The sequence below is a fragment of the Amblyomma mixtum genome, chromosome 8 (genome assembly GCF_055824585.1).
Source record: "Amblyomma mixtum isolate Tamu chromosome 8, ASM5582458v1, whole genome shotgun sequence".
Classification (NCBI taxonomy): domain Eukaryota; kingdom Metazoa; phylum Arthropoda; class Arachnida; order Ixodida; family Ixodidae; genus Amblyomma; species Amblyomma mixtum.
Genome location: NC_143019.1, coordinates 26,633,655 through 26,653,760, shown reverse-complemented (window position 1 = coordinate 26,653,760; position 20,106 = coordinate 26,633,655). Strand labels below are relative to the sequence as shown.

At 51.8% G+C, this 20,106-nt stretch overlaps 1 protein-coding gene across 1 annotated transcript in view; it reads right to left on the bottom strand.

Annotated features, from left to right (window-relative positions):
* Positions 1–302: 302 nt before the first annotated feature.
* The window catches only part of LOC149331785 (uncharacterized), a 297,794-nt gene continuing 277,990 nt past the window's right edge, over positions 303–20,106 (bottom strand). Inside the window, exon 2 of the mRNA XM_089556880.1 lies at positions 303–916. Within this exon, the coding sequence (XP_089413006.1) occupies positions 740–916 (177 nt within the window). The 3' untranslated portion in view covers positions 303–739. The remainder of the gene's footprint in view (positions 917–20,106) is intronic.

Here is a 20,106-nt window from a genome sequence, read left to right as displayed (position 1 = left end):
AGCCCTGCACGCTTTTTCTGGCAACACGACTCAACTGGCACAGAAACTTCGGGACCAGTATCTGTGTACAGCCCAAGACCCCCGTGGATCTGCGTACTCTTATGCAGGCAGAGAGAACACGGAGCTGGATCAACCTTTCCAGCTCCATGATCTGCGGGCGGCTCTCGCCAAAATGAAACGGGGCACTGCGCCAGGACGGGATAAGGTCACCGTCAAGCTTTTGACGAACCTGCCCGACTTGGCATACCAGTCCCTCCTGGAATACGTCAATGCGATTTGGCGCGGGGACACCCCCCTGCCAATCGAATGGAAAACGGCTTTGGTCACTTTTATTCCTAAAGCTGGCAAACCAATTGACACAGATAACCTCCGCCCCATCTCTCTCACCTCATGTGTGGGCAAACTAATGGAGACGATGGTGCGGGATGGGTTATCTACATATCTTGAAAACAAACAAGTCTTTGCGAGCACCATGTTCGGATTCCGCCCACACAGATCCGCACAGGATGTCCTCCTACAACTCAATCGGGAAGTCCTTGACCCCCTCGAATGCCCCCATAATGACCGGGTAGTACTCGCCTTGGATCTGAAAGGGGCATTTGACAATGTAACACATGAGATCATACTCACTAACCTAAGTCACACCGACTGTGGCCTCAATACATTCCAATACATAAGCCAATTTTTAATAGATCGTCAATCCTACATTCGAATTCAAGATAGAGACCATGGTCCTTACCTACTCGGCACGCGGGGAACCCCTCAAGGCGCGGTACTTTCCCCGCTGCTCTTCAATCTGGCCATGATGCACCTGCCGGCCCAGCTGAGTGGTGTCGCCGGCGTGCAGCACGCCCTGTACGCCGATGACATCACTCTGTGGGCCACGCAGGGCAGCACAGGAGACATTGAAACCAGCCTGCAAACAGCGGCGACGATAGTAGACCGCTACGCCCGCCGCTGCGGTCTTCAATGTTCCCCTCAAAAATCGGAATTTGTGCACCTCCGCCCCTCACAGAAGTGCACAACTAAAATATATCTCTCTCTTGAGAGTGGTCCCATACGCGAAAGTGATGAGATACGGGTACTCGGACTCTACATCCACAAACACAGGCGGCCAGACACTACATTGGCCAAACTCCGTAAGGTGGGGGACCAGGTGGGCCGCATGGTCCGCCGGGTTTCCAACAAACGCGGAGGGTTACGAAGTAAGGATGCCTTGCGGCTGGCAAACGCCTTTGTAACCAGTCGAATTCTCTATTCGACTCCTTATCTCCACCTACGGAAACAAGAGGAGGACGCCCTTGAGGTCATCCTTCGCAAAATTGTTAAACGTGCCCTTGACCTCCCCATCACTACTTCAAACAGCCGGCTTATGGCTCTTGGGGTGGTGAATACTTTCCGGGAACTCCGGGAGGCGCACCTTACAAACCAGTACACGCGCTTGTCGCTAACGGAGTCGGGTCGCCGCCTTCTTGCTCGACTCCATATACAACACACCCCTCCAATGGAAGACAGGTTTCGCATCCCGGAACTGTGGAGACGTGCCCTCCACGTGCGGCCTCTTCCAGCAAACATGTCACATGAAGACCATAATGGTCGGCGCCTGGCACGAGCGGAAGCGCTAGCCCGATATTATGGCAGCAAACCAGGTGTATACTACGTGGACGCCTCCGGCCCTCACCACGGGGGATGGTACACGGCCGCGGTAGTTCACAACAGCAACACAGTTAACGGCCTAACTTTCAGAGCCCGCAGTGCAACACAAGCAGAAGAGGTCGCGATTGCTCTCGCGGCCTCACATTCCAATTCAAAATACATAATCACCGACTCGCGAGGGGCCTGTCGGAACGTCGAACAAGGCTGCACTCCCTTCCTAGCCTATCGAATATACCAAAATTGCATACGGGATACGGACCCCGCACACCGTTACCTCATATGGGCCCCTGCTCATCAAGGGTTGGCAGGAAACGAGGCAGCAGACGCAGCCGCCCGCGCGCTCTCTCACCGGGCTGTTTTCTCCTCCCCGTCCGATCGGGAACCCGATTTTAATCCGGTCTATACATTCAAAGATATTACAACATATCAAAATTGTCATCGCCTTTACCCTAGCCCATGTAAAGGCCTTAAGAAGGCGGATGAGCGGCTCCTTCTCCGCCTTCTCACCAATACATTGCTGTGCCCGGCAGCGCTAAAACATTTTGACCCCTCCTTTAGCGGCAGCTGCCCACACTGTAGTGCAGTGTCTTCTGACACTTATCACATGGTGTGGGCCTGCCCCTCCAACCCCGCTATTCCCCCCATCCCCAACCCAACCCGGGAGGACTGGGAGGCGACCCTGCTCGGCTGCCACGACCTACAGGCTCAACAAGCCTTAGTCGGGCGCGCCTGGGAGGCGGCAACCGCCACTGGGGTCCCATACTAGGGACCTCCACCTAGTGTTTGTAAGGATCGGTCCCTTACGGGCTGATCCAAACATACCTCCTGCTCATTCGTAATAAATGTTTTCACCACCACCACCCGCATAAGTGTTAGGAAATTGCTGTTTGTCTTTATGTCAACATTAAAGTCCCCCACTACTAACATCGGTGTGGATCGATGGACGGTTAATGCGAGTTGCAGGAAGTGCACGACGTCTTTCGTGAGTGCGGTAGGGGCGAAGTAGGCAGCTACTACCAGCAAGCCGTTGGGCAACTTTGCGGCGCACAGTTCGCCAACTTCATGTGACGTGCCAAACATTTCGACTGGTATTGCAGAGAGACCTGTGCGCAAGTAGATAGAGACTCCCGCCGCTCTGTTGTGGTCTCTGCGAGCACCACAGCAGTATAGGAAATGTATGATTTCGAGAGGCTCTTCGGGATCCATCCAGGTTTCAGCAAAGCAAAGTACAGAGGAATGGCGCAGAATGTGATCGTGGTGTACGTCCTTGGCATGTGCGGCAAGGGAGCGTACGTTAAGAATGTGGTTGTGAATGATGAATGAAGTGCTGCCAGCGAATGACGCGTCCATTGGCTGTCTGCGTGTGTTAGTGATGTGTGGTTAACATGTTAAGCTTCGCCTGTAAGAGTGGAACGCGACAGCGTCTTGCAACGCTGCCAGGGAGTCCACAGAACGCCATCGCCAATTCGGCTGTACGCCTTGCTGGACGGTAAATTTATTTTTTGAGGAAAGGAAATGTATCTCTCTCGCATATCTGGGTGGACACCTGCACCTCGCCGTAAGGGAAAGGGGGAAGATGGGAGTGAACGAAGACGCCGTATTAGCTAGACGCGCCTTTGTTCATTCCAAACCATTCAGCTTGCATTACGGAGTGGCTAGCGTGCTCGTATCGCACTCCGGAGACCCTGGTTCGATTCCCCAACTCGACCAATTTCGTTCTCGGTTTTATTGATTTATGCGGTCTAACTAGAAAGGTTAATTAGGCTAATTTCATATTTATATTATTGTATTTCTATCCATCGTGTTCTGTCATTAACCTGTCAATTGTTGGAACTGTCTAGGGTGTTCGACACAACTTATATGAAACGAGCAACGTCTTACTGAGTGGGGAAGTGCGTGGTGGTGTAGGGAACGCGGCTTCGTACTTATCTGTTTTTTTTTCAGCAGCGTCTCCTTCCGCGGACGCTGCGGCGCGCGTCTTTCTTTTCTTTTCTTCTGACCTCTTCATTCTCCTCTATATTAATCAGGCTAATTGATTAATCAAGGAATTAGCTAAACTCAGTCCAACTTAGTTGCAGCATCACTATACGATGCCTTTGATTGGTTGCATGGTTACTAGCCAAAGTACAATTGGCCCCATTTGAAATTCGCGCACTGTGACGTCACGAGCATTTCGACCAATTGAAAAGCGTGACATTGGGGGCGGAGCTGGTTACGAGGCCGACGCCGACGACGACGCGAAACCCAGGAACGGACGCCAAAGAGCTGCGCTCTAAAACAAACAGTGGCCAGGAAACGCCTTCGCCTTGCAGCACTTTAGAGAGCCAAAGTGCCCCCTGAAATTTTAAGGCGGAAGCCTTTAATGCCTCATCGTTGTAAGCAGAAGTTGTCGACAGAAAATGTCACGCTTTTCAGTTGGTCGAAACGGTCGTGACGTCACAGTGCGCGAATTTCAAAGGGGGCCAATTGCACTTTGGCTACTAACCATGCAACCAATTAAAGGGATCGTATAGTGATGCTCCAAGTTAGTGGGACTTACTTAACCAATTAGCCTTTCTAGTCAGACCAGATAAACAAATAAAACAGAGTAGGAAATTTTCCGAGCTTGAGAATCGAACCCCGGTCTCCGGAGTGCGAGACGAGCACGCTACCACTTCGCCATGCCAGCTCGATGATTTGGAATGAACAAAGGCGCGTCTAGTGACTACGGTGTCTTCGTTGACTCCCATCTTCCTCCCTTCCCGTTACGGCGAGGTTTAGGTGTACACCGAGATATGAGAGACAGATACATTTCCTTTCCTCAAAAAACCATTTTAAAAGGCGTGTGTACTGAATACGGTGTCTTCGTTCACTCTAATGTCCCTCCCTTCTTCCGGTGAGGTTCAGGTGTCCACCGAGGTATGCGAGACAGATTCATTTCCTTTCCTCAAAAAACCATTTTAAAAGGCGCGTGTACTGAATACGGTGTCTTCGTTCACTCTCATGTCCCTCCCTTCTTCCGGTGAGGTTCAGGTGTCCACCGAGATATGCGAGACAGATTCATTTCCTTTCCTCAAAAAACCATTTTCAAAGGCGCGTGTACTGAATACGGTGTCTTCGTTCACTCTCATGTCCCTCCCTTCTTAAGATGAGGTTCAGGTGTCCACCGATATATGCGAGACAGATACATTTCCTTTCCTCAAAAAACCATTTTCAAAGGCGCGTGTACTGAATACGGTGTCTTCGTTCACTCTCATGTCCCTCCCTTCTTCGGATGAGGTTCAGGTGTCCACCGATATATGCGAGACAGATACATTTCCTTTCCTCAAAAAACCATTTTCAAAGCTGCGTGTACTGAATACGGTGTCTTCGTTCACTCTCATGTCCCTCCCTTCTTCCGGTGAGGTTCAGGTGTCACCGAGATATGCGAGACAGATTCATTTCATTTCCTCAAAAACAAATTTGCCGACCAGCACGGCCAAGTTCCGCCACGGCTTGACTAGCAACCCAAACCGCAGCCTCATGGACGAGTTCAGGGGTCTAAACGAGCATCGCTTGACTACAATCACCCAGCGGTGCAATGCGATCATGGAAGCATCACAGCTTCCACTAGCTTGTGTGAATGTACGTTCACTGTCGCTACACGGTCAAGACGTCGCACATGACCATGTCTTGGCTCGGTGCAAGGTTCTCTGTCTAACTGAAACATGGATGAATCCCTTGGTGGCACCAGTTGAGATCAAAGGCTTTCACTACGTTACAGGAGCAAGTCGTGCTTCCAACCAAGCAGCGGGAGTTGCCATTTACGCGCACCCAGACGTCAACCTAACACCGCTACAGTTTGACGACTTGCACTTTGATGTGGGGGAAGTGTGCGGTGTCAAGCTCGAAAGTGGACTTAACGTGGTGTGCGTCTACTTGTCACCTCAAATATCCCAACGGGCTGGCCATGAATTCATGGGACGAGTGCTACCAAGCTGGTTCAAGTTTGGCCCAATGATAGTGGTAGGACACTTCAACCAGGATGCTAGAACGCATCAAGACTTCCTAGATGGAATGCAGAAATCTCTGGGTCTGCACTTGTCTACTCCACGGGACAAAGCTACCACCAAGTACGGAAACTGCTTGGATTTGGTCTTCAGAACCCACCCCAGCGTCAAAGATCTAGACTACATATCACTCCACTTCAGTGACCACAAGGCGGTAGTAGTCGACGTAGACCCGATCAAACATAAATAATTCACCGGGCATGAGCCATCTGCGGAAATCTCCCCCGACCTAAACTTTGAGGAAGTCGTGGATACAGCCGAAGTCGAAGAAGCAGATAAAGAGACGCACTAGGGGAGAAGTGAAACGCGCCTCTGAAAGTGTGTAGTTTTAATGCGCAGTTAAAGTATACAGCCAAATTAAACACTAGTCAATAACAGTCTCTCAGTCAATGCCTAACAGTGCTCCATTCATCTAGTTCTCTGTCCACAAAATTTCCTCCATGACAATGAAGAACTGCTAGCGGAGTGTTTCTTTTTTTTTTTTATTCGTGAAGTCTGCCTTGAGGCATAAGTTGAGAAAAGGGGGAGTGGAATGTAGGTTACAGAAAGTTAAAAGAAGGAGTGTAGACCAGCTTCGGCGAGGTACTCGCATAGGCTGCTGGTGAAGTGATTGTCCATAGTCCACTTCACATAGTCCCCGTCGCGGTTCCACCACAGGCCGACCTCCCTGAGGAGCCGTTTTCTAATAGGGGCCGTCGCTGGGCAAGTCCACAACAGGTGCCGCACATCACAAATGTCCGGTGCAGCGCCGCAGTGAGGGCACCTGTCAGTTGCTGGCAGATATTTATCACCCCACCGATAACGGACAGATGGGGTCAGGGCCGCCCCAGCCCGAATCCGGCGCACTGGTATACCTCCTCCTTCCGAGTAAGACTACGGGGGAGAGGGTGCGAACACGGAGGAATTAGAACGCGTGTTCGCTGGCGCAGAGCTTGTGAATCGGAGACATGGGACAGGAACGGATCTGGGGGAAGAGGGGAAGGTGGCGGGTCGTCTGATGTGTCAATGTGAGTCATAGCATCTGCTTGAATGTTATGTGGATCGTGAGCATGACCGCGAATCCAGTGTATGCGTACAGGACATGGGTATTTTGCGCAGAGTAGGTGAATTGATTGTGTAATCTGGAATGTGCGTCGAACAGCCTTAAGCTGTTTAAGGGCGGCGAGGGAGTCTGTATAAATATGAACTGCATTGAATGTGGGAACGAGCGGAAGGGAAGCAATGGCATTGTAAATGGCTTGAAGTTCCAATGCCAGGGGGGTACATGTATCTGCGGTGTACGTCGCACGAGAGTTGAGATGCGGATGGGAGGGACTATATACAGCAGTAACTCCCCGCTCTGCAGTATGTGATGCATCGGTGTGCAATATGCACCCTTCAGGCAGATGCGCGGCTGATACCGACGGGGAAACAGTGGGGCGATTGTCTGTGAGCTGACAATACGACCACGGAGGGAGCGTCTTTAAACGATGAAGTTGTAGAGACTGTTTGCGAGCTCTGTTTGCCACCCGCTGGTCGATGAGTTCACTGAGAGTATTAATTTGGGCGAACTCCTGAAGAAAGGGTATGGGTGAAGAAGGAAAATGTTTGAAAAATAACAAGTTGTCTGTAATTGTGCATACATGTATAGCTCGAATTCTTTACCTGCATCCATCGAAGGGCTGAAATTTCGTTCAAATTTCGCGTCAGGAAGTAACGTAATCTTCGGCGATTTTTTTATGCCAGTGCTTAATACCGTATGACGCCAGATTCGAACAGCATACATTTCGCTGAAAGCAAAAGCGCGTGTACTGACCAGACGTCTCATTCTCATCATTCTATCAAGCTCCAAGCCACGCTAGCGGCGTCCTCCCAAAGGCTTAGCGTTTGACCGCATGTACGTCAAATATGTTCTCGCAGGTTATAAAGTCAGCTAGGGTTTGGTCTTGTACAGCGGTGCTGCGCAGTATAGATGTTGTGCGCAGAGAACTGCTTGTAATAAATTACAAAACAAGCAAATTCTATACTATGGACATTTTCGGTTACCCGTGCTGTTTTTATACTTGCAAATTAATGTGTCCAAAATACAGCATTTTATCTCAAGCACAAAAACGTGCCCTTGAGCAGTTTTTCTTCTGATACAAAATACGGCCCGGTACAATCCGCATTATGGACTCATTTCCTGAATAACCCAATCTGTACGATAATTTTAGGTCAGAAAATCGCCCGATTTTCACTCGTCCGCCAAAATGAGTCAAAAAGAAGGCCTCAATATTTTGGGTATAACGTCCCGAGGCGACACATGGGCTTTCAGGGACGCCGTAGAGCAATAGTCTGAAATAACAAAGGCCATCCGGGATTCTTGCACTGGCACCGCAAAGCGCACAGGGATCTGACATTTCACCTTCGTCCGAACGCACCCACCACGGCCTGAAATGAGTCTACATTGTGGTGTGGAGCACGCCAGCGTCCTAACGACTGATTCACCAGGCTGTCAAGTCTTCAGCGCTGCAAGTCGCGGCAGATGCGAAGCATAGTTGAAGTCTGGAGACGCCTGCGAAAGTTGTCCCTCTCTTCATACCCGTACGCAATGACGCTTGAAGTCATTCACTTCGCACACGACTGACCCTTCTATGTGACCGCGGCGCAGAGTGTAGTACTTATATTTATCCTGCGAAGAGAAGTTCATTTGTACCTTGGTGCACACAAAGGGCAGCCGTCCCTCTACAAAAGAAAAAAAAACACATTAACAGACAAAGAAAAGTTTATTGTGTACCGTCAGAGCGACCCCCCTCCCCCCCCACACTTGGAAGGGGTTGATACAAAAGCACTGATAAAAACTGCAAGACACAGATAGGTACTGCAGATACACAAATCTGGCCTATACACTATACACAATATACTATATCTGGCCTATACACAATATGCAGGGTAGCACGCAAAGGCTAACAACAACGCAAAGCTGCTAAAAACAAAACAAAAAACGGAATGCAGCACTCAAAGGCGCACTTCATGCGGCCTTACACAAACTTCAACAAACTAACACATCAAAAGGCACTGAAAGGAGGCTAATATTGCAAGCCTGGCCAGCGCCTCCTCTATACTTTCCTGGCACTCCCAGCCTGCCTCCCCGCACAACAAAGAAGGGCGTGTGCCAGCGCTGCAGAAAGAGCGCTTCTCCATCCTGGTCCAGCCGGTCAGACAGAAATGTCCACAGGAGGAGGCGCAGATTCTGCAGCGCCGTGTAGATTGCCCTGGCAAGCTGCCTGCGCGCCTCGGCTAGGCAGCGTCGCCGCCTCAAAACAAAATACACACAAGCGACGACAAGTCGCGCAAAATGGCCGCGCTGGCGCCGGGCAGCGGGGCCACCGCGAACAGAGAAAATGCGCCACACGAGGCGCCACATAACGCGAGCGACAGCGCACTCAAAAAATACATGGAGGGTCGTCTCCGGCGCGCCGCAATTGGGGCATTGGTCGTTAGGGACGACGCCCCACGGCGCAAGACGGTGGCGCGTTGGAAGAACCCCCCACCGTCGCTTCCAGTCGAGGTCGCGAACTTCACTGGGAAGCGAGCTCGCGGCCCAAACCCGCCATTTCGGTTGCGCGGTCCGCCTAACCTCCTCAGGGCTGAGGCGCGCGCACGCGATGAGTTCGCTTATGCGCATGACTGGCGTGTCAGCCACGTCAACACCGGGGAGGTCGGCCTCCAGAGCCAACCGGAAGCCCGCGGCGGTGCGGTAAAAGGGTAGCCGATGCTCGGCCTGTGGGCCCGTATGCCGGCCCGGGACGAACGCTCGGCGAGCAGTGCTCAACCAGTAGAGCAGTAGCGAACGCCCCGGGTAAGACGTGTTGGCGACTAGCGCGCCCACCCACTTCGCGCTGAGGGCCCGTGTCACCGTGGCAACACACGGCAGCCCGAGTCCTCCTCTGTTACATGGGAGGTGTAGCAGATGACGCGCAACGAGCGCTGTACCGCCGCCCCAAAGGAATGCGCCGACTAGGGACGCGAGACGACCCGCGGTACGGCGAGGCATCCCGGCTACTCGAGCTACGTAAAAAGCAAAGGCGTAGGCTCGAGACTTTATCACCGCTACCGTGGCCTCTATGGAAAGCTCAAAGTGAGCCGCTCCTGACAAAGCGCTTGTCGTTCGCGCCACGACGACATCCCACGTGCGAGGTGAGACGCCGCTCTGCTCAAACAACACGCCGAGCACTCTTACGGCGTCCACAAAAGGTATCGGGATCGGCAGAGGGTCGCTAAACGATCCGAAGCGGAGGCCGTGGCTCTTAGCGGCGTTGAGCTCCGCTCCGGACAGCGCCGCGTATGCGCCAAAGGTGTTCAGAAAGTGCCGAAAGCTTTCGCTATCCAGAACGAAAACTGAAATGTCGTCTGCATAGGCAGAGACGACAACCGTCTCTTGTCCCGTCATCGGAAAGCCGCGGATGCGTGGGTGTGAGGCAGCACCTCGCAAGAGTGGGTCCAACGACAGAACAAAGAGTACCGGCGACAGGGGACACCCTGGCGCACGCCTCGCGTCACTGGGAAAGGCGACAGAGCTCTACCATTCACAAAGAGCTCGCTGGTTAAGCCAGCATACAACAGGGCGATGCGGTGGATAAAGATTTCGGGAAGACAGAAACACCGCAATACTGCCAACAGGTAAGCGTTCTCAACCCTGCCAAAGGCCTTTGCCTGGTCTAACGATACAAAGACCCCGCCAAGGCCCTTTCCATGCGCGTACGCGACGACGTCGCGCGTCAGCGTCAGAGACGCAAAGACGGACCGTCCCGGCACAGAGCACGACTGGAAAGGGCTGACGAGGCTCTCCAAAAACGGTCGCAAGCGTTTCACAAGCAGCGATCCCTTAGCAAAAACTAATACGTTTGGAATATACGGTGGGCTATTTAAAATGTATTTTAAACATATTTTGTATTCATGAATGTGTAGGATGGGGTTGTGGCTGACCAGAACCTAGGTCGCTTTGCAACGTTCAGCAAAGGTGCAGGCCAAGCGTTCGGGCTGCGAGCGAGCGTCACACCTCAGGATAGTCTTCTTCTTTCACTACTACAGTTCACCACAGTGAGCGAGCACGGCTGCTACACTACAATTACCCCCCGGCGAAAAAGGAGGCATCCTGCCGACTTAGGGCGCACAGATGGTAGGCGGATCGTAGTACGGCTTGAGACGGTCAACGTGCACTGTTTCACGGCCACGACGGCGCGCATCTTGCGGCGGCGAAAGCGGTTCAATGATGTAGTTGACTGGAGAGGTCTGGCAGACGACACGGTACGGGCCGTGGTACTTTGAAATGAGTTTTGTGGAGAGACCGGGACTGGTGGAGGGAACCCAAAGCCACACGAGCGAGTCTGGGGTATAGGACGGAAGCGGACTGGTAGGGGCGCGAAGGTGCTTCTGGCGATTCTGATCTTGCGTTGTAAAAGAGCGGGCAAGCTGGCGGCATTCTTCAGCATAGGTCGCTGCTTGAGAAAGGGTAAGAGACTCGGAGATATCAGGGCGATACGGAAGCACGGTATCCATGGTACAGGAAGGCTCGCGGCCGTAAAGAAGAAAGAACGGAGAGAAGCCAGTTGTGCTCTGTGTGGCAGTGTTGTACGCATATGTCACAAATGGGAGAATGCGGTCCCAGTTTGAGTGGTCCGAGGCAACATACTTGGCGATCATGTCGGTCAATGTGCGATTGAAACGTTCAGTAACGCCGTTCGTTTGAGGGTGGTAGGCCGTAGTAGAGCGGTGAACAATGCGGCATTGGCGAAGTAGGGCTTCGACGGTGTCTGAGAGGAAGACACGGCCGCGGTCACTCAGAAGCTCCTTAGGAGAACCATGGCGTAGAACGAGATGATGCAGGATGAAAGACGCAACGTCGGGCGCAGACGCGGATGGCAAAGATGACGTTTCGACGTAGCGGGTAAGGTGATCGACTGCCACTATGACCCAGCGGTGTCCAGCCGGAGTTATGGGAAGGGGCCCGTAGAGATCGATGCCAACGCGGTCGAATGGGCGCATGGGGCAAGGCAAGGGCTGCATCGGAGCAATGGAACGACGAGAAGGGGTTTTGTGGCGTTGGCATTCCGGGCAGGAGCGAACGTACTGTCGAATGAAACGGTACATTCCCCGCCAGTAGAAGCGGAGTCGAAGGTGCGTGTAGGTCTTCACCACACCGGCGTGAGCGCACTGGGGGTCGGCGTGAAAAGAGGCGCAGATGTCGGAACGCAGGTGGCGAGGAATGACAAGGAGCCATTTGCGACCGTCGGGAAGGTAGTTGCGGCGGTAAAGGAGGCCATCCCGTATTGCGAAGTGGCGGGCTTGACGACGGAGAGTGCGGGTCGCAGGTCGCTGAGATGGTGTAGACAGGAGAGCGAGGAGGGAAGCGATCCAGGGGTCCCGTTGTTGTTCAAACGGCATGTCGGCAATATCAAGGGAGGACGCATCAGCGGTGGCGAAAGATGTGGAGTCTAAGTCACAAGGTAGCGGGGACCGCGATAGTGCGTCGGCATCAGGATGCTTACGGCCAGATCGATAGATGACTTCAATGTCGTATTCTTGTAAGCGCAACGCCCAACGAGCAAGACGGCCTGAAGGGTCTTTGAGGGACGACAGCCAGCAGAGGGCATGGTGGTCGGTAACGACAGAGAACGGGCGACCATATAGGTAAGGGCGGAACTTTCCAATAGCCCAAATTATTGCCAAGCACTCCTTCTCTGTCACGGAATAATTGCGCTCGGCCTTTGTCAAAGTGCGGCTGGCATACGCAACAACATGTTCGGCGCAACCGGGCTTGCGCTGAGCCAGCACGGCACCGAGGCCCACGCCGCTGGCGTCAGTGTGAATTTCAGTGTGCAGGCTGGGGTCGAAATGGCGGAGGATCGGCGGGGACACAAGCAGGCGCCGAAGCGTTGTGAACGCCGCGTCACAGTCTGGTGTCCAAGACGAGAGGCTGGTGTCGCCGGCAAGCAGATCAGTCAGGGGTGACAGGATGGAAGCGAAATTGCGTACGAAGCGGCGAAAATAAGAGCACAGCCCGATGAAGCTACGCAGCTCTTTCAGAGAGGTGGGTCGGGGAAACTCGGCGACTGCGCGCAGTTTTGCAGGATCGGGAAGGACGCCTTCTTTAGAGACGACGTGGCCCAAAACGGTAAGCCGCCGGGCTGCGAAGCAGCACTTCTTTAAATTCAGTTGCAAGCCGGCGTCGGTCAAACATTGCAGGACACGCTCGAGGCGGGCCAGGTGGGACGAAAAGTCTCGAGAAAAGACGACGATATCGTCCAGATAGCACAGACACGTGTGCCACTTGAGTCCGCTGAGAACTGTGTCCATCATGCGCTCGAATGTGGCCGGCGCATTGCACAAGCCGAACGGCATGACATTGAATTCGTAGAGGCCGTCGGGCGTAACAAAGGCCGTCTTTGGCCGATCAGCAGCAGCCATGGGCACCTGCCAATAGCCGGAGCCGAGGTCCAATGAGGAAAAGAATTCTGCGCCTTGCAGGCAGTCGAGGGCATCGTCAATACGGGGAAGTGGATACACATCCTTGCGCGTAATCTTGTTGAGGCGACGGTAATCAACGCAAAAGCGGATGGATCCGTCCTTCTTCCGCACGAGAACAACGGGAGAGGCCCAGGGGCTGTGAGAAGGCTGGATTACGCCGCGCTGAAGCATGTCGTCCACTTCCTTGGTAATGACGGTGAGTTCAGGGGCCGACACGCGATAAGGACGCTGGCGCAAAGGGGCATGCGTTCCGGTGTCAATGCTGTGTGTGACGACGGTTGTGCGGCCAAGAGAGCTGTGCGGGAAGTCGAAGGACGTACGGAAACGTTGAAGTAATGCGACGAGCTGATCACGTTGGTGCGGCGAAAGGCTGGCATCGATAGATCGGGAAAAAAACAGAAACGGTGTCTTGGTTTGGCGTAGCAGGAGGCGAACCAATGGCATCTATCTGGAGAGGGGCAGGTTCGTCAGAGACGGAGTATGGAAGAGCGTGATCGACTGATTCTACATGGCCCAGGCATTCGCCGCGGAGAAGCGTTGATGGACAAGAAAAAGGGTTCGTGACATAGATTGCGCTGTGGCCATCGCAGACAGTCAGAAGAGCGAACGGAAGGAGGAAACAGTGGCGACGGGCAGCGGCATCGGTCGGAGTAAAGTGAACAGTTGAATCAGGATCGCAGGCGCAAGTGAGGGGAACGAGGGCAGCAGAGAAGGCAGGGATGTCAGTATCTGCAGCGACCAGCATTTTACCGAGGCGGAGAGAGGTGTCGAACGGCAAAGTAGCGCAGAGCGGAGACAGTTCAATGCTGGCACGGGCACAGTCGATGATCGCATGATGAAGGGTTAGAAAGTCGCAGCCCAGAATGACGTCATGAGAACAGGAGGACAGCACGAAAAACTCGGCGATATACACAACATCCCGGATAACAAGGCGAGCTGTACATAATGCTAGAGGTTGAATGCGGTGCGAGCTTGCAGTGCGGAGGCAAAAGTTCGAAACAGGCGTCGTCACTTTACGGAGTCTACGGCAAAGGGCTGCGCTAATAACGGATACAGCAGCGCCCGTGTCTACAAGGGCGAGAACGGCGACGCCATCAACAAATACTTCGATAACATTCGCAGGTGAAGACGGAGGACCTGGGCAGTTCGATGGAATCGCAGTTCTTGCCTCCGGAACTGCGGCTGTTAGTTTTCCTCCGGACGAGTGGGTGATCGCCGGCGCATGGGAGAGATAGATCGGCGACGGGGAGAAGGCGACCGGCGTGAAGAATATGAAGAGCGGTCAAGGTGGAAGGAGTCCGCAGGGGTGCCGGAGGGAACTGGTTGCGAGGGAGGCGCAGGGTCGTAGTGGAATGGGCTTGCCTCGTCCCGGAAACCCGGCGGGTGTTGGCGACAAAGCCGGGCGACGTGGCCCGGCAAGCCACAGGAGTAACATATGGGGCGGTTGTCGTAGGTACGCCATGGGTTCATGACGGCACGGCGAGGCGGCAGGCGACGACGGACAGGTGCCGGCGGAGGTGGTAGCGGTGCGACAGATGGGTGGTTAACGTAGACTTCAGGGCGTCGGGGTCTGGCGGCAACCTCAGCGTAGGTGAGGGGGGCAGCCACAGGCGGAGGCCGAGGGCTAGAGGGCAAAGCGTCGGCGACCTGCTCTTGGATGGTGCGTCGAAGGGTGGGATCTATGGGTGACGCAGGGTCGCCAGACACAGGCAGTAGGGACAGTTGGCGGGCCACTTCTTCCCGTATGAAGGCCTTGATCTGGGGAAGCAGGGAAGCCGAGTCAGAGACCAGACTGCAGACCGCCGGCGCAGGAAGGGACTCGTCGAGGACTCCGGAACGGCGAGTAGAATTCCTCTGCTTCCTGAGGACGTCATAGCTCTGACAAAGCTGAATGACATCCACCACCGTTTGCGGATTCCTGGCGAGCAACATTTGGAACGCGTCGTCGGAGATGCCCTTCAGGATGTTGCTAATTTTCTCGGTCTCCGGCATGGATGGATTGATGCGCTTGCACAGGTCTAGAACATCTTCTATGTAACTGGTGAAGGTTTCAGTGGCGTGCTGAGCGCGAGCGCGGAGGCGTTGTTCGGCGCGCAGTTTGCGCACAGCTGGGCGGCCAAATACCTCCGAGAAGCTGGCCTTAAATGACGACCAGGTAGGCAAGTCGGCCTCGTGGTTGCGGAACCACAAGTTGGCAACGTCGCTGAGATAGAATAGTACGTTACCAAGCTTGGTGGCATCGTCCCACTTGTTGTGGGCGCTGACGCGCTCGTAACTCGCCAACCAGTCGTCAACATCGTGGTCGTCGGCACCGCTGAAGACGCTGGGATCTCGCTGCCGGAGCCCGCCAGAACACAGGATGGTAGGCGACGGGATGGGGGCTGTCTGGCTGGTGACTTCAGGCATAACTGGCGGCGAAGGTAAGGTGCGGCTACGGAGCTCCAGGATGAGGACGAGAGGGGGAACTTACAGCAGCCTCCACCAAATGTAGGATGGGGTTGTGGCTGAGCAGAACCTAGGAGCTTTGCAACGTTCAGCAAAGGTGCAGGCCAAGCGTTCGGGCTGCGAGCGAGCGTCACACCTCAGGATCGTCTTCTTCTTTCACTACTACAGTTCACCACAGTGAGCGAGCACGGCTGCTACACTACAATTGCACTAAAAATATGTAGGAAATACGTTTCTGAAGTTTCATGCTTGGTATTCGAAATATAGTTTTAAAATGTGCCAAAAATACCTCACTTAAAGCATACTTCGAGCACTTTTCTAATACGTGAAAAAATATGTATGCAGGTTTAGAATCTTGTCAGTGTATTAAAAGTGTATTTTCGGAAATATGAAATTAATTCATCCGAAATATACTTCAATTCTAACAAACGGGCAGTCCTTTTAAACGTCTTTGCACACTTCTAGCTGCCGTTGAACAGTCGAGTGCTCGAAATCGCGTTTCGGGAAATGGCATTTGCGTGTCGTCAATGTATTTGAAGTGTACTTCCGTAAATACGCAATTAATTCGTCCAAAGAACACTGAAATTCTAGAAAATTGGCAGTCCGCATTAGCATGTTTGCAGCGCACTACAAGCTGTCGTTGAACAATCTAATGCTCAAAATCGAGTTTCGGGACATCGCATTTTGGTGCTGGCCATCTATTTAAAGTACTTTCGTAAATACGCAATTAATCCGTCTGAAGTATATTTAAATTCTAACAAATGGGTTGTCCGAGTAAACATATTTGCATTACACTTCAAGCTACCGTGGAACAATCTAGGGCTCGAAATGACGTTTCAGCGAAGAGTGAAAACTTCCCTTTCTTGTCATCCTTTCGTTTATGGTAACTTCTAGCAGGAAGGTGGTCACCACTTATACCCCTGCTACACGGGCGCTTCGAATGCCTTCCAGCCGAATGTCATCTAACGATATGCTACACGTGTTCTGCCTAAGGGTGTGCTTGAAGATAATATTACGCCAATGAATATTAACCGCGTCAGCATGAAATTTCCCCGGGAGTGCGCCGATGAGGACGACTGCACTCATACTCTTGTTTACATCGCTTGTTTACATAACATAAAACGCAATCTCCGCTTTCGTTCCATTAAACAATCTGTTTTCATTTTTACTGGTTGTACTCGGGCTTGTTTACGCAGTGCGACAATATGTGGGAAGCGATGATGCGATCGCACGCCTGAGAAAGCCGGGTTGTTGGCATCCCGCAGGACTGGCGCTTCTCGCTTCTTGTCCCGGCTTTCTCCGACGTGACCAGTACTTTTTTTTAAACTACTTTATCCAGAAGTATGTCTGGCGACTGTTCGCTTTAACTGAAACGGCCTAACTTGTTATCCACAAGCTAGCGACGGCGACGACTGCTGGCCGTAAAGCACGGCTCGGCAGTCTGGGTCACACCGGCGATTCCCGTTCATCGTACGCGTGCCCTGCGATGTAAGCAATAGTTGATTTCAGGTCACTGTTGCCAAAACTACACCTGGTGACCATTTGCATTCGCTAAAGCTTGTGATTCGCTCTTCACAACCGTCCAAATCACAGATCCAACCCTGCGAACTCGCTGGGCCTAGTCGTCGCGGAAGGGAACAGAGCCGTCATCGATTGAAATTTATTTGGCAGGCGCTTATCGCTGGTGAGTGTTCAGGTGTGCACACGTGAAATATAGCCGTTCGTTTCGCTCATTTAGAAGCGCGAGCATATACACACCGCCGCCTCATCACCGTGCTCTCGCTCAGCCGCCGACAAGGCTGACCGTCCGCCGACCGGATTCGTCGGTGTCGTTGGCCTGAAAAACGTGTCCCTCTAGAATCATATTATAGTAAACTAGATATTTCACTGTAATTACATGCTGTTGTTCAGCGTGATATATACTGTCGTTGTCGGACTAGTGTGACCGCCGTCGTCGTCGTCGCTGTACACTGAAAACGAGCTGAGGCTTTCGAATGCGTTTCGATAGTGTCGTGCAGCACCGCGGCAGTCCGTCGAGTCCGAATGTCATTCCTATTCTCGAATGTCATTCCACTCAATGTCATTCGAACATTTCCGAGTGAGAACGTGATAGCATTATACCAGCAAAAGCGCCTTGGGTACTTCTGGGTCCGAATAAGCCAGCGGAAAGGACCCCGTCTGGCAGGGCAGACCGGCTCCCTTACACACCCATGTATCTGTTGGTTGACAGTTCGACTCCTGACCTGTGCCTGACGCAAGTTTCAACTAGCAATTCCGTTCTCAATTAACCCCAGATTCGAACGCGACCAGTAGGGTACTTCTGCGATAATTTGGCAGCCCACAGTATTTGCGCAAAAAAAGGCCTCACCGTGCAAAATAGTGCGTCGCTTTCGCTGGGTATATATACGGCAAGCCAAGTATAGCGCTTGTCGTAGGATTTGTTGTTTGCTGTGTCACCGCCGTCTTGGTATCCTGTGTGTAGGTATCTGCCGTTCCCATTCAATCACGTGACCTTATAATATCACACTCCTGTTGATTAATGATAAATACTAGGGGTGTGCGAATATTCGAAATTTTCGAATATATGTCGAATATTATATTGTTAGTATTCGAATTCGATTCGAAATGCAAGTATTCGTGTTCTTTCGAATATTCGACCCGACGCGAATATTCGTACCTAGCCGAATATTTATTGTGAGCACCGGCGTTCATTTCGGTCCGCAAGCCCTATCGACAGAGACATAACAATATAGCGGCGCCCAGAGCAATGCGCATGGATGAAGGAAAATTTTTCCTTCGAGGAAGGAAAATTTTTTCTTCCTCCAAGGGCCATGCCGTAGCTGACTGCGCTGGTGAGCTTTTTGTGGCTATACCTGCGAAGCTGCTATAGTCAGAGCTGTGCATAAAGTACCTCGTAATACGTGCCAGGTCAGTGCCAAGTGAGAGGGCATTTTCTGTGGCTGGAGGAGTCGTTTCAGCTAGAAGGGAACTACTTCTGCCTCACCATGTGGAACAGCTGGTTTTCCTTCACGACAACCATTTATGTTCATCCCAGCAACGCGCTTTTGTGCTGATGGCAACCTAGCCGTAATCAATGCTGTGTACTAGCCATCCTCTCTGATATTTCCACTCTTCTAAGAGTAATGTTCGAGACTGATACTTTTTGTGCAGCCACACACACCGTTTGTGTTCATTTAATGACCGGTAGTTGAACTGTGATGTTCTTAGGTGCTCAAATAAATGTTTTGTAGTGGTTAAATGCGTCTGTCCTTGATTATTCGATATTCGATTCGTATTCGAAAAATTTGATATTCGCACACCCCTAATAAATACCCGTGTACGATTTGCTCTCCAGTTGAAGAATTAACCCGTGTCATTCCATGGAGCCGCCCAGTAGACTTTTTTTAAGCCCGAGTAAACATATTTTTAATGTATTAAATGTATATTTTTAGTATATTTCTAATGTATATTTTTATTATATTTTTAATGCATTATAAATATGCTAAGCGGGCAAAAATGTACTTTTCACGTATTTTTAAGAACGTTTGAAATATTACTCCTAGTATACTTAGAAAGCATTCGCATTGCAGTCAAAGCATAGGGACAAAAAAACGCGAAATAAATATGAAATTAATACAATACGTTTGAAATGCATTTTTAGCACATCCTCTTTTAGAGCGCAGCTCTTTGGCGTCCGTTCCTGGGTTTCGCGTCGTCGTCGGCCTCGTAACCAGCTCCGCCCCCAATGTCACGCTTTTCAATTGGTCGAAATGCTCGTGACGTCACAGTGCGCGAATTTCAAATGGGGCCAATTGTACTTTGGCTAGTAACCATGCAACCAATCAAAGGGATCGTATAGTGATGCTGCAACTAAGTTGGACTGAGTTTAGTTAATTGCTTAATTAATCAATTAGCCTAATTAATGTAGAGGAGAATGAAGAGGTCAGAAGAAAAGAAAAGAATGATGCGCGCCGCAGCGACAACAGCGTCCGCGGAAGGAGACGCTGCTGAAAAAAAACAGATAAGTACGAAGCCGCGTTCCTCCACCACCACGCACTTCCCCACTCAGTAAGACGTTGCTCGTTTCATATACGTTGTGTCGAACATCCTAGACAGTTCCAACAATTGACAGGTTAATGACAGAACACGATGGATAGAAATGCAATAATATAAATATGAAATAGCCTAATTAACCTTTCTAGTTAGACCGCATAAATCAATAAAACCGAGAACGAAATTGGTCGAGTTGGGGAATCGAACCAGGGTCTCCGGAGTGCGATACGAGCACGCTAGCCACTCCGTAATGCCAGCTGAATGGTTTGGAATGAACAAAGGCGCGTCTAGCTAATAAGGCGTCTTCGTTCACTCCCATCTTCCCCCTTTCCCTTACGGCGAGGTGCAGGTGTCCACCCAGATATGCGAGAGAGATAGATTTCCTTTCCTCAAAAAATAAATTTACCGTCCAGCAAGGCGTACAGCCGAATTGGCG